We start from the raw sequence: 14,495 nt of genomic DNA on the forward strand, positions 1-14,495 counted from the left end.
GGTGTCACTATACAGAAATAAAAGTCCATAGTTGATAAGATATTTCAAAAGTTGTACCTGACATTCACCGCCGTCAATGTTGTCCATATTTTGTCATAGTTTCACTGAATTTGAATCAGAATTAAATTTCTAATGGCATGTTGATAGGGTGTCGTAACGCGTCCCAGTACACCTCCGACATGCGTGCCCCGCCCCCTATTACAGTCGTTTCATTATTCCTACGGGCTATAGACATACTTCTTATGTACAGTCTGTTATATAGTCGACACATATTCCCCGGAGATCCTAATGCTATCTATGGGAGCAACATTAACATCGACACCGAAGTTCGGGAAAAATCTAGATGACATCAATCCGACACCATTACGGCAATATCTTATGAAAACGAAAAAGAACATGCTTACTAGTCCCAGGGACGTGCTAGTCCAGACACGGACTGGGTTTAGATTGATGTATTTGTATTACTGTACATGGCACATTTCCTTCCATTTCAAGGCAAGGATGCCATTTTCAAATAAAATAAATAAATAGATAAATAAATAAATAAAAAGAAGATTCCGTTTGCACGTATTATATTTTATTCAAGACTCACGCCGGTATGGAAATTAACAATTTCTACCTCTTAGCAGTTTCCGGAGTAGATTGCTTGTCTAATTAAATATACCCGATTTAATTACATGCATCTCATAAACACTCCTAGTTAAAATGTTTATATGACTGAAACTACGTTATAATAAAATACCTTAGTTTTCAGTAGAGAAATAATTCTGAATATTTCAACTTCTTCTGATGTTTACTGGTAAAAGAACGCTACGTATACATTGAGAAATATACCGAACACCTTCTCAAATTTTGCGTGGATTTTATTTTCATTGCCGATGACCTATACTATTACTCAGTTGTTATTCAAAAGTATTCAAAAAGAGATATATGCATCACCCAATTACGGTCAACTTACAAACGATAACCTACTGTTCTCGACATAACCGCTACCACAGGCAGAAGGTACTTTGTTGTTGGATGGGTATCTAAACACATATTAAATGCATTTTAACTCACTTGATTCTATTTCTGCAATTCTTTTTTGACAAAAAAAATATAACACCAATTTTGCAAATTGAGGCAGTATATCGAGGTTTTACTGTAGAAGTCATCTATCGACACCAACGCCCTCTGTGAATATTACAGTAAGTATTATATAATTACCCTACAAAGTCAGGCAATATAGACTTGTGTTGTTTAAGAAACAGAGTTGAGTCCTATCCAATTTACATAACATCAATGTTTAAGTGTAAAGCACTTAAGTCTGATGTCACTGTGCCCGTTGTGCGTTTTAATTAGGGAACCCCAGAGTTACCCGTCAGTGGTACTGGAGTGACACAAGGATGTATTACATACGGGACACGTTCATATTCACTTACTTATTGTATTTAATGAAGGGATCATGTAAGTATTGTATATGTTATCATTAATTTTTTTTTTCATTCTTCGTATGTTGGAGCAAAAGTTCATCTACAAAAATGGGACCGTTTTTTGTATGATGCGCTGGATGACGTTAAAACAGTCCACTGTTATAAATGTGAGTTATCTTGATATCTAGTTTTGATTAACAACTGAGGTTGTAGAGGCCATGTCTCAGAACTGCATGTTTGAAGACAAGGAGATGTAATAATGACACAGGATGGACAGGCTGCCTTTTATCAACATTAAGGATATGAACGAGTCTGTTTTAATATGCTCTATAAAAATAGATCATATGTTAAAACAACAATTTAGATAAACTCATTTTGGCATTGGAGATATATTTCATTTACTCATACGTTGACAGGAGTTTTCATAAGTCCAAATGATAAAAGCGGACAGTTTACATCGGAATCTGTATAGAATCAACTCAAATATTATGCCTTTAAAACAAAAACAGCGGAGTTTATTATAAACATCATAATTATGGTAGGTAGTCCATTGTTTACAACTGTTTTACTGTTCACATACCACCATAAAAAGAACGCTCTGTAACAGTAATTAATAAGTGCACAGAGGCTCGACAACAGTAACAGGATATAAATGACATACGGTACGATCACATACAGTGTATGGCTTATAGGGGGTAAAGGCCAGGCTTGTTATGTTGACAGAATTTTAGACTCCTTGTAGCACCTTCAGTTATTATAGGAAAAGTATATCGTCCAAAGAACAACAACCACGACAGTGTCGCCTTCACACAGACCAATTTATATCCCAATTTGTTTGTTGTGATCAAGGAAAATCACTTGGATTTTTCATGATAAACATTTACTGATGCTGGTAGATTTTACCACTTACTTATGTATAAAATTCAAGTTATATAGTTCAGCTGAAGTATTTGCAGATGCATCGTAGCTAAATGAAAATTCTTCTTCTTTAGCCGTGACTAACTCTACAATAAAACCAGGAACATGTGGCTGCTGCTAGTTTTCACAGAAGCAGTTTTCGTATGTATATTAGACGGCGATACGAATAACCACCGAAGTAACTCGAACATAGCTCTCAGAATTTGATAACAATATCTTGAGTTAATAGCAATATCCTGTCTGCTCAGATGTTCTGCTGTCGTGTATAAGCCTTTTTGGTATTAAATCATTACTTAACTGCTGGCTTTCCTACGTGTTCGTCCAAATCTTTATCTAATCTTGTTGTAACCAAAGCGGAGTTATAGTCCGAATATGGTTACGGTATTTACCTCAAAAATAGAATTATTCGAATGTGGAAATCGAAAAACTCCAAAGAGCTCCTGGTCAATCTTCAACACCCACTTCTGATAAGACAACTAAAAGAACATCTTACTATTTCCCCTCTTCACATTCCAAACTCCGCCATTATTTGGTTACAAGATATTTCTTTTCAGTATGGGGGAAGGTTGTAAACGTGTTGTTGTACACGATTGTTGTATACACTATCGTATATTTCGTTAAAAGGACGTCTAAGGACAAGATGAAATATGATGAGGCCGAATTCGTGAGAACTGTTAAATAATCGTTTAGTATGGTCTTAATAACGTTCAGCCATTGAGACTAACGGTGGCCTCTTGGGGTTGATTAGGTTTCACCAGAAGCTAAATATCAAAAACACTTATCAAAACAGGTCACAAGTCTGCCAATTCTGGTGAGATAGATAGTGTACCGATGATGTTCGGTCTAGAGACTCAGGAAATGGTCTGACCATGTTCGTTTTATACCAGTAAATACCCAACAGACTTCGAAGTCGATGACACGACAGTCTCTCCAACATCAACCGTTTACCTCGATCTTCACCTACAACACAACCACCAAGGACATAGTTCCAAAATTCATATGATAATTTCGAATTCTAGATAGTATCGCGCCTTTTCTACAACCAACTATGTTAACATGTCACAGTTTATTCGATATCCAATGTCTTGTTCTCCTTATCTCGGTTTCATTGAGAGATGGAAACAGCTGAAAGATACAATTGCATTATTTCAAGACGTGCAGATTACAACAGACTATAAAACATGATTGTCATAAGGAAAAAATACATCAAATTCTGCAAAAGAAGTTCGATGTGTTTGATAATCGTTTTCGTGCCTAAAGATTTCGTTGTAATTAACCTTGTTCTCATTTCAGAACGTAGTATTTCTTACTAAGACAGGTTTGGGTGAAATATCCAGGCTATATTCCTCCTTTGTCTACATGTCAATCTTTCTTTTGTTCACATTTATTACTTTATTATATATCTCGAGTTCGTGTTACGGTATTGTTCATATGTTGATATGTTCCTTTCTTTCAAAAGATGCGGGCATCTGTCCTGAAAACTGCGCTGCGAAGAGTTGTGATGACCCAGATGGCGGTTGTCCAAAATGCGAGAAGGAATGGTGGGGGCGTCAATGTAATAACCGTAGGTATTCTTTCTTTATCACGAGCTTAATTTTGTAACTTTACTTTGATACCTCGTATATACCCACCAGAACTGGAATTCAAAGATACGACTCTTCTACATCAGCTGCTTATCTCGATCTTTTCCTACAACGAGACCAACATGGACAGATTTCAATCAAACTGTATGATAAACATGATGATTTTTTTATTTCCCTAAAGTGAATTTTCCATTTCTGGATGGCAATATCCCTGCATCTCCAACCTTTCATACCTTTTATATGTCACAGTTGATTCGATATTCAAGGGCCTGTTCTCATTATCACGATCTTCGTGCAAGAAGTCGCCAGCTGACTTGCTATGCAGCATACAGCACCAAGCACAAAATGATATACATCAAGGACTATAGAGTTAATTGTTACAAAATGCAAAATCAGTTTCGATTGAAATTTTCACATCCATTGTTTATCTCTGGTTGTTCTACTGATGCTTTTTTGCGGATGTTAGTTATAAGAAATAGCAAATGGTGAACTTTAAATCACCATTATATTGCTATGGTAATTATATTTGATATTTTAACTCCTATATCTCTGCTGAGAGTTGATCTGATAACATATCTACTAGTATATAAACATATAAGTCAGATCTTCGCTACTACAAGTACATGTAATTAACTCTATAAGAATTCATCCAGGGATATCATGTTTCAGATGCTGAATTTGACAAAAATGTTATTTAATAACATGCATTATAAGCTTCCATTCAGTTGGTTAAACATTAATTTATTGCACTAGTGTCCTTTCTTAAAATAGATTATAACGATCCATTGGCATTGCTCGTTAACGTTAGGAAAACAGGCTTTAAAACTGAAACCAGTGAAATTATTGTAGTTTACCATTTATTCCATACTGTGGCGTCAGTCGTCCTTACGTCATTAATTTCTTCAACCGGCTTCTTCATATCTACTGATTGGAATTCACTTAAATTTATCCCTCATTTACAGTTGTACAATTGATGAGGCGTAACCCTAGAAAGTTGACGATGGGCTTAGCCTTAATGTAATGGCGTAATTTGGTTATAACATTAAGAAAAGTCCTGTACGCTAGATATCAATCAAACACTGGCTGGACCTACGAGATAAGGGACGAAACCGTAAGTAATGTTTAACTTGAAATCAGTTTACAACTGATGAGTATAAAGAAACTTGTGTTTCCAGGATGTCCCTAAGGTATATCTCTGCGCGTGTAGACCTTGCCACCAGGGTCATAATTTGAGTGACGGAGATTCCCAAACGCGTAACCACAAATACTATTGCTAGGCAAAAAGACGAAGGTGGTCATGAGCTGACTCTTTGGATTTGCCACAACTTGGTAACAGTATTGCTAGACCTGAACAATAAAATTCAGATCTGCTACAAAGATTTGGCTTTGGGTTCGGACCCAATCGAAGATATATACTCAACAAAAAAAGAAAGGTTAACATGTTTCCTTGGCGAATACCTGTAAATGAGAGAAAACAAAATGACGTTTGTGCAATATTAGAAAATGGTAATGTTTTACATTACAAAATCCAAGGGGGTTACCAAAATCATTCAAGCGTGAAAGTCTGTATTAACGAAAGAGCTGCACGAGGTTTTCTGCGACTAACTTGTATCTTCGCTTGAATTTTATAAACATTCAAACTGACAACTGTTCCTTAGATCCTTAGGACTTAGAAATCACCGAATCTTGCTATCTATCAACTTTATCATTATGCCCCGGCTGTCACAAGTACAGAGAGAAAGGGCTGTATGCATGATCCAGGCTGGGGAGTCTCGCCGTCGAGTTGCACGGCATTTTGTTTGCAGTGTTAAGACAATTTGCCAGTTGGTAAGTCGTTTAAACCAAACTGGGTCAACATCCGATCGTCCCCGAAGCGGCCGACCCCGTAAAACGACCGCCAGAGATGACCGTCGTATACGATTGATACACTTGCGCAATCGATTCGTAACCGCAGTAGAGACTACAAGGACATTGTTTGGGCGTCGTGTGTCTCCCCAAACAGTCCGCAACAGGTTGAGGGCCTACCAATTGAAAGCGCGGCGTCCCTACACTGGACCCAATTTGTTGCGACGTCACCGTAATAATCGGCGTAACTGGACCCGTGTTCACCGTCGTTGGGCCTTACAACAGTGGAACAATGTTCTGTTTTCAGAGGAGTCCAGGTTTTTGTCTGCAACACGGTGACGGAAGGCGCAGAGTGTGGAGGTGACGAGGGGAGCGTTTTGCGAACTGCTGCATCGCAGAACGGGACCGCTTTGTCGGCGGAAGTGTAATGGTTTGGGGTGGTATTTGTCGGGGGACTCGTACCAGGCTTGTTGTGTTAAATGGCAATTTAACCGGCATTCGATATCGGGACGAAATTTTAAGACCAGTGGTTCTGCCATTCTTAAGACGCCATGGCGTTGGCGGCATTTTTCAACAGGATAACGCACCAGCGAACACCTGTCGCGTCAGCAGAACTTTCTTGCAGCAGAATAACGTACAGGTGTTAGATTGGCCATCTAAATCACCTGATTTGTCACCGATTGAGCATGTCTGGGACGTTCTTGGGCGACGCGTGAGAGAACGTCAAAATCAGCCGTCAAACTGGCCCAAACCTTGATCGCTGAATGGAACAACATCTCTCCTCGAATTATCCGCCGGTTTACGAGTTTCATGCGACGACGCTGCAATGCTGTTTACTTCGCAAACGGTGGCCATACCCGTTACTAATGGTGTTACCTTTGAAATTGACCCCAACGTCCTTTACAGTCGAATAAAATCAAGTGAACGCAAAGTTTTATAATGAACCATGACTGCAGTTTTATCAGAATTTATCAATTACTTTATTCGTACATGATTGGTAAGGATTTATGAAGGGGTTGATTAATTAATCACAGAATAAAGTAGTGTTACCTTTCTTTTTTTGTTTAGTATATTGCTATACTTGTTTAGATACATGATAGTTATGTATCAGGGGGAGCGATACAAGAATACTGTTTCATTTTATTATTACCATCAAACGAATGTGAAATAAAATGTCTGTTATTGAGTGCTTTGTCAAATATTTAACTGCATACATGTATATCATTGATTATAAATACAAGACAGTGCTACCGTCACAAACAATATAAATACAAGACAGTGCTACCGTCACAAACAATATAAAATACAAGACATTGTTACCGTCACAAACAATATAAAATACAAGCCAACACAACCGCCACAAACAATATAAAATACAAGCCAACACAACCGTCACAAACAATATAAAATACAAGCCAACACAACCGCCACAAACAATATAAAATACAAGCCAACACAACCGTCACAAACAATATAAAATACAAGCCAACACAACCGTCACAAACAATATAAAATACAAGACAGTGCTACCGTCACAAACAATATAAAATACAAGCCAACACAACCGTCACAAACAATATAAAATACAAGACAACACAGCCGTCAAAAACAATATAAAATACAAGACAGTGCTGCCGTCACAAACAATATAAAATACAAGACAGTGCTACCGTCACAAACAATATAAAATACAAGACAGTGCTACCGTCACAAACAATATAAAATACAGGACAGTGTTACCGTCACAAACAATATAAAATACAAGCCAACACAACCGTCACAAACAATATAAAATACAAGACAACACAGCCGTCAAAAACAATATAAAATACAAGACAGTGCTGCCGTCACAAACAATATAAAATACAAGACAGTGCTACCGTCACAAACAATATAAAATACAAGACAGTGCTACCGTCACAAACAATATAAAATACAGGACAGTGTTACCGTCACAAACAATATAAAATACAAGCCAACACAACCGTCACAAACAATATAAAATACAAGACAGTGATACCGTCACAAACAATATAAAATACAAGACAACACTACCGTCACAAACAATATAAAATACAAGACAGTGATACCGTCACAAACAATATAAAATACAAGACAACACTACCGTCACAAACAATATAAAATACAAGCCAACACAACCGTCACAAACAATATAAAATACAAGACAGTGATACCGTCACAAACAATATAAAATACAAGCCAGTGCTACCGTCACAAACAATATAAAGTACAAGACAACACTACCGTCACAAACAATATAAAATACAAGACAGTGCTACCGTCACAAACAATATAAAATACAAGACAGTGCTACCGTCACAAACAATATAAAGTACAAGACAACACAACCGTCACAAACAATATAAAATACAAGACAACACTACCGTCACAAACAATATAAAATACAAGACAACACTACCGTCACAAACAATATAAAATACAATTTCTTTCTGAAGGGTTATAAGTTCGATTCCTGTACCGAATTAAAATGACATCATGCGTATTGGATCTTTCGTTTTGTCAACATATACTTTTTTCCTAAACAGAAGTAGGATCTGGTTACACGGAACTGGAGTTGGAATGCGAGTTCCGTATAAGATCGACTCATTTACAAAAGCTTTGGTAGTTTCTGTGTGTAAGGTTGTGGGTTCGACTCCTGTCCCGAATTAAGATAAGTTCATGTGCACCCGATTTTTGTATACGGTATTAGGAACTGAGAACCAACTTCAGGTTTCCTTTATTTGAATTGTTCACGAATATCGTCCACAGCAATGGGATGTTATTGGGCGGAGGATCCAGCCAAATACCGTGGGACAACATCCGTGACGGTCAGTGGGATTGTCTGTCAACAGTGGTCCAGTAGCATACCGCACAGTCACAGGTACAAAGACCTCACCCAAGGAGCTAAAAACTATTGTCGTAGTCCTGAAAACCACCCTGTTCCCTGGTGTTTGACGACTTACGGAAAGGTTGCACGACAGGATTGTGACGTGCCTCGTTGTGGTAAGTGGTCGACAACTACACTGTACTGAACATATTATAAAACCAGTTTATCATGATTTATTTATTACTAGATTTTATAAACTATTAATTGACTAGTTCAAACATTTTGACAATGTTTTATGTCATTAGAGTAACAATCATTTTATGATATTTTCTATAGTGTTGTTTTATTGGTAGGTTTGGCTCTACTGATCGTACTCTTTACATTGACAAGTATTTACACTTGGTTGTCTATTGTACAATATTAAATTAACTTGTCGAAATCTCTTGATAAAATTAGTTTTCTTATCAATGAATGCTTATAAATTATATATGATTATCGTTTATTGTATTCTTGCTGTTCAGTTTTTGGAAATTATCAAGATATTTGAGAATATTAGTCTCCATTTATTAAGCATGATAAACTTTCTTTAGATTCGAGGAAATTGTGTCCCGTGCCGACGTTTCCTGTCCAAAAAGTTCTACCGGAAGGAGTTCCCTTTACGAAGCCATTCTTCTCAGGGACATCTTTGCGCGTGGTGATTTCTTGTGGAACTCTTCAGAAAGAGGCTACGATATGGTGTTTGTCCAATCAGATGTGGGCTTCTTCCGGAGGCTGTACAGGTGTGTTGTGATTCCTAATCGAGTCCAATTAAATCGGTGTGTTGAAGAGTTCGTCACTGGTTGTCGTTGTGTCTATATATACCAGTGGAGATTTGCTATTCTGATTGATTACGTCATCACCAAGTTCCTTACTTCATGCCTGATGGTGACGGGTGTTTTGTTCATTGTTCGTGTTCACACAATACAAAAGCAACACATAACACAAACAATATATAAGTCTGTTACATATAATTCTGAAGTTACATGTATACATTAGATATTTTAATGTGGAATCTTAAGCTTTAAGATCATCATCATAGTCTAATAAGAGAAACTACCTTTATCAGCGGTTTTCTTTCTTAAAACATACGCTTGTTCTCGGTTTTGTCTTGGGAGCCAATACAATTCAAAATTGTAAAACATTTTTTGTCTTAAAACCTTGATTATTGAAGATACCTTTTCAAATTGTCAAAAATGTCCGTTTTATAGCATCATCGATCAGGTGATAAAAAGTAGCACTTGTTAATAAGGTTTCTCTTTCACTTATAAACTTATTTATTTTAACAACAACGAAACAGCTTATACTAATCACTCTAGTTTGCCCGGATGTAAGCGCACAAGGGGTCTTACTGAGGGAGGAAACCGCAATACCCTTGGAAAACCCACGTGGCAGGTGACACCATACCTTTTCCAGGAATCGAACCCAGGACGGCTAGGGGAAAGGCGAATGCGTTACCACGGCGCTACCCGACCACCCTATTCTCTTTTCTCATTAGCTCGTGAAAAGTTCGGTGAAATCTGACATTCTTAGATTCGTTTTAAAAATCACTTTATCAAATAAGTAACTAGTTAAACATAGGTAAACATGTGATTTCTTTGTACCAGACCTGGTTGCCTATTGTCCAAGACCAGCTTTAGAGAGGAACACTTACATTTTTAATGACCACGACTCCGTCTATCGCCACAACGACACTATCGATATTCGCTGTCTGGAAGGTTTTACAATACAAGGTTCTGGTACTCTAGAATGTCAGGAAGACGGCACCTGGAATGGTACTCTACCTACCTGTTATATGAATGGTAATCACTGCTTGTCCTATTTGTTTTATTCCAAAATAAATTCATTTTATTTGTTTTTTTAAAACAAAATGACAAAAATAATTGTGTACAAATTCGTGTATACCTGAACGTGTTGCTATCTTAAATATTTTATTTATAATCTAGAATATAAATAACCATTATAGGATTGATCAAACACGAATCAATGTAATGAATCTTCACATCTGAAGCGTAAATGGAACTTTCCTCCATCCATAATGAAAAGAAAGTTTGCAGGTATGCTGAATTCAGAGACCTATGTGGCTTTGCGCTTTCTATATAACTAATATTACAAGGATGAAAAACTTTTCTAATTCACTTTATTGTCAAATAGATATATTTAGCTACCTTTATTTTGCAATTTTTCGTGACTTTTGATGAAACATTTTTGAGATCTTGTTAATTTTGAATACAGACATAGTTCAGTATATACGGTATGAGCGCTGTCCCCTGTATTTAACAATTTCATCACAATATGTAGGACATAATTGATAACATTTGAAGGAATAAACGTTTCGAAATACATTAGATGAACATTTTAAACATTACATTATCTACATCCGCTTAATGTTTGAAAATGAAACAGATATGAATTTGAAACATAACAGTATAGTAGCATATCTTCTGACCAAATCAATACCATGCCAATCACTGGTAACGTTAACGAATATCGGTTATTGATTACAAACACCCTAATCCACCAACATATAATGAAAACAACATACCAAATAATCTGAGTTATACCTGAATATAGTAATGTAAATATGGATGATTATCCCTGTATCTTCGGAGCAATGTTGTATTACTGATGCTTATCACATAAATTATCATTGTGATCAGTAACATGTTAGTGTAGTAAAACCACTGTAATCTTCCACTACTGAACACGATTTGTAATGATTTACTTAAAGGCAGTAATTTATGTCCATCAATGTGCGAGGATGATCTCAGTTGTGACAACGAAGACAGAGGGTGTCCGAAGTGTAAACCGACAAGATGGGGTCGACACTGTGAATATTGTAAGTAAATATCCCCACCATTTTATTTTTTGTATTTATGGATGCAGGGGACTGCAACAAAACTAGTCCCGGCAGTAGATTCTGTAGGGAATTTGTCCAATCCCGGAAGCAAATTTTATCAAAGAAAAAATATGAAAATTCAACAATTCTGTACAACATCTAAGCAGCGTTTTGATAATTTTTTCCAACATATCATTTTATTACTATTTTACAGATATGGAATGTTACAACACAGATAGAGGATCAGATTACAGGGGTATACATAACAGGACAGCGGATGGTCTTCTCTGTCAGAACTGGAATAGCAGAGTTCCTCACAAACATCCGTTTGGTGATAGAGTGGACGACGGGGCAGCTAACTATTGCCGTAACCCAGACCTAGAACCTTCTCCATGGTGTTACACGACCAACCCTAACGTCCGCTGGAAACGTTGCAATGTGCCAAAATGTGGTAAATAACTGATGATGTACTGCTCATCTTTTTATTTCATGACATTTTTCGTGTCACAGTGCGATTACTTCCGTGTTTCTTTTGACATGCTTTATAATGGTGCACCAGAAAGATAAATGAGTAATGTCTTTTAACACAATAATTATATAGTAAAGTCAGAATTAAACTGCATCATACAACTGTTTCGTCCTTCTGAAACTCATCGGAGATACTTACGGCCAAAATTGTTGAAGCCTAGGAAGTGACACATTGACTCAGCATCACTGACAAGTCCTAGAAAGACGAAGCAGCTTAGGATGTAGCATCAATGACGAGTCCTAGAAAGACGAAGCAGCTTAGGATGTAGCATCAATGACGAGTCCTAGAAAGACGAAGCAGCTTAGGATGTAGCATCAATGACGAGTACTAGAAAGACCAAACAACTGTTTAACGTATCACCACTGACGAGTCACAGAAAGACGAAACAGCTGTATGATGTAGCATCAATGACGAGTCACAGAAAGACGAAACAACTGTATGATGTAGCATCACTGACGAGTTCTAGAGGGACAAACAGCTGTAAGACGTAACATCACTGACGAGTCACAGAAAGACGAAACAGCTGTATGATGTAGCATCAATGACGAGTCACAGAAAGACGAAACAGCTGTATGATGACTGACGAGTTCTAGAGGGACAAACAGCTGTATGACGTAACATCACTGACGAGTCCTAGAAAGACGAAGCAGCTGTATGATGTAGCATCACTGACGAGTCCTAGAAAGACGAAACCACTGTATGATGTAGCATCAATGACGAGTCCTAGAAAGACGAAATAGCTGTATGATGTAGCATCAATGACGAGTCCTAGAAAGACGAAACAGCTGTATGATGTAGCATTAATGACGAGTCACAGAAAGACGAAACAGCTGTATGATGTAGCATCAATGACGAGTCACAGAAAGACGAAACAGCTGTATGATGTAGCATCAATGACGAGCCCAAGAAAGACGAAACAACTGTTTAACGTATCACCACTGACGAGTCACAGAAAGACGAAACAACTGTATGATGTAGCATCAATGACGAGTCACAGAAAGACGAAATAGCTGTATGATGTAGCATCAATGACGAGCCCTAGAAAGACGAAACAGCTGTATGACATAGCATCACTGACGAGTTCTAGAGGGACAAACAGCTGTAAGACGTAAAATCACTGACGAGTCCTAGAAAGACGAAGCAGCTGTATGATGTAGCATCACTGACGAGTCCTAGAAAGACGAAGCAGCTGTATGATGTAGCATCACTGACGAGTCCTAGAAACACGAAACCGCTGTATGATGTAGCATCAATGACGAGTCCTAGAAAGACGAAACCACTGTATGATGTAGCATCAATGACGAGTCCTAGAAAGACGAAACAGCTGTACGATGTAGCAACAATGACGAGTCCTAGAAAGACGAAACAACTGTTTAACGTATCACCACTGACCACTGACGAGTCACAGAAAGACGAAATAGCTGTATGATGTAGCATCAATGACGAGTCACAGAAAGACGAAACAGCTGTATGATGTAGCATCATTGACGAGACCTAGAAAGACGAAACAGCTGTATGGCATAGCATCACTGACGAGTTCTAGAAAGACGAAACAGCTGTACGATGTAGCAACAATGACGAGTCCTAGAAAGACGAAACAACTGTTTAACGTATCACCACTGACGAGTCACAGAAAGACGAAACAGCTGTATGGTGTAGCATCAATGACGAGTCCTAGAAAGACGAAACCGCTGTATGATGTAGCATCAATGACGAGTCACAGAAAGACGAAATAGCTGTATGATGTAGCATCAATGACGAGCCCTAGAAAGACGAAACAGCTGTATGACATAGCATCACTGACGAGTTCTAGAGGGACAAACAGCTGTAAGACGTAAAATCACTGACGAGTCCTAGAAAGACGAAGCAGCTGTATGATGTAGCATCACTGACGAGTCCTAGAAACACGAAACCGCTGTATGATGTAGTATCAATGACGAGTCCTAGAAAGACGAAACAGCTGTACGATGTAGCAACAATGACGAGTCCTAGAAAGACGAAACAACTGTTTAACGTATCACCACTGACCACTGACGAGTCACAGAAAGACGAAATAGCTGTATGATGTAGCATCAATGACGAGTCACAGAAAGACGAAACAGCTGTATGATGTAGCATCAATGACGAGTCACAGAAAGACGAAACAGCTGTATGATGACTGACGAGTTCTAGAGGGACAAACAGCTGTATGACGTAACATCACTGACGAGTCCTAGAAAGACGAAGCAGCTGTATGATGTAGCATCACTGACGAGTCCTAGAAAGACGAAACCACTGTATGATGTAGCATCAATGACGAGTCCTAGAAAGACGAAATAGCTGTATGATGTAGCATCAATGACGAGTCCTAGAAAGACGAAACAGCTGTATGATGTAGCATTAATGACGAGTCACAGAAAGACGAAACAGCTGTATGATGTAGCATCAATGACGAGTCACAGAAAGACGAAACAGCTGTATGATGTAGCATCAATGACGAGCCCAA

General features: G+C 38.0%; 1 protein-coding gene across 1 annotated transcript in view; it reads left to right on the plus strand.

Moving 5' to 3' along the window:
- The first annotated feature begins 1,381 nt into the window (after positions 1-1,381).
- LOC132549954 (sushi, von Willebrand factor type A, EGF and pentraxin domain-containing protein 1-like) overlaps positions 1,382-14,495 on the plus strand; it is a 42,853-nt gene continuing 29,739 nt past the window's right edge. The window contains exons 1-7 of the mRNA XM_060213940.1: positions 1,382-1,446; positions 3,790-3,894; positions 8,549-8,782; positions 9,197-9,385; positions 10,250-10,444; positions 11,374-11,481; positions 11,696-11,932. Of these exons, the coding sequence (XP_060069923.1) occupies positions 1,386-1,446; positions 3,790-3,894; positions 8,549-8,782; positions 9,197-9,385; positions 10,250-10,444; positions 11,374-11,481; positions 11,696-11,932 (1,129 nt within the window). The 5' untranslated portion in view covers positions 1,382-1,385. The remainder of the gene's footprint in view (positions 1,447-3,789; positions 3,895-8,548; positions 8,783-9,196; positions 9,386-10,249; positions 10,445-11,373; positions 11,482-11,695; positions 11,933-14,495) is intronic.

The sequence above is a fragment of the Ylistrum balloti genome, unplaced genomic scaffold (genome assembly GCF_031769215.1).
Source record: "Ylistrum balloti isolate Yb309-2 unplaced genomic scaffold, AGI_CSIRO_Ybal_v1 Utg370092, whole genome shotgun sequence".
In the NCBI taxonomy this organism is placed as follows: Eukaryota; Metazoa; Mollusca; class Bivalvia; order Pectinida; family Pectinidae; genus Ylistrum; species Ylistrum balloti.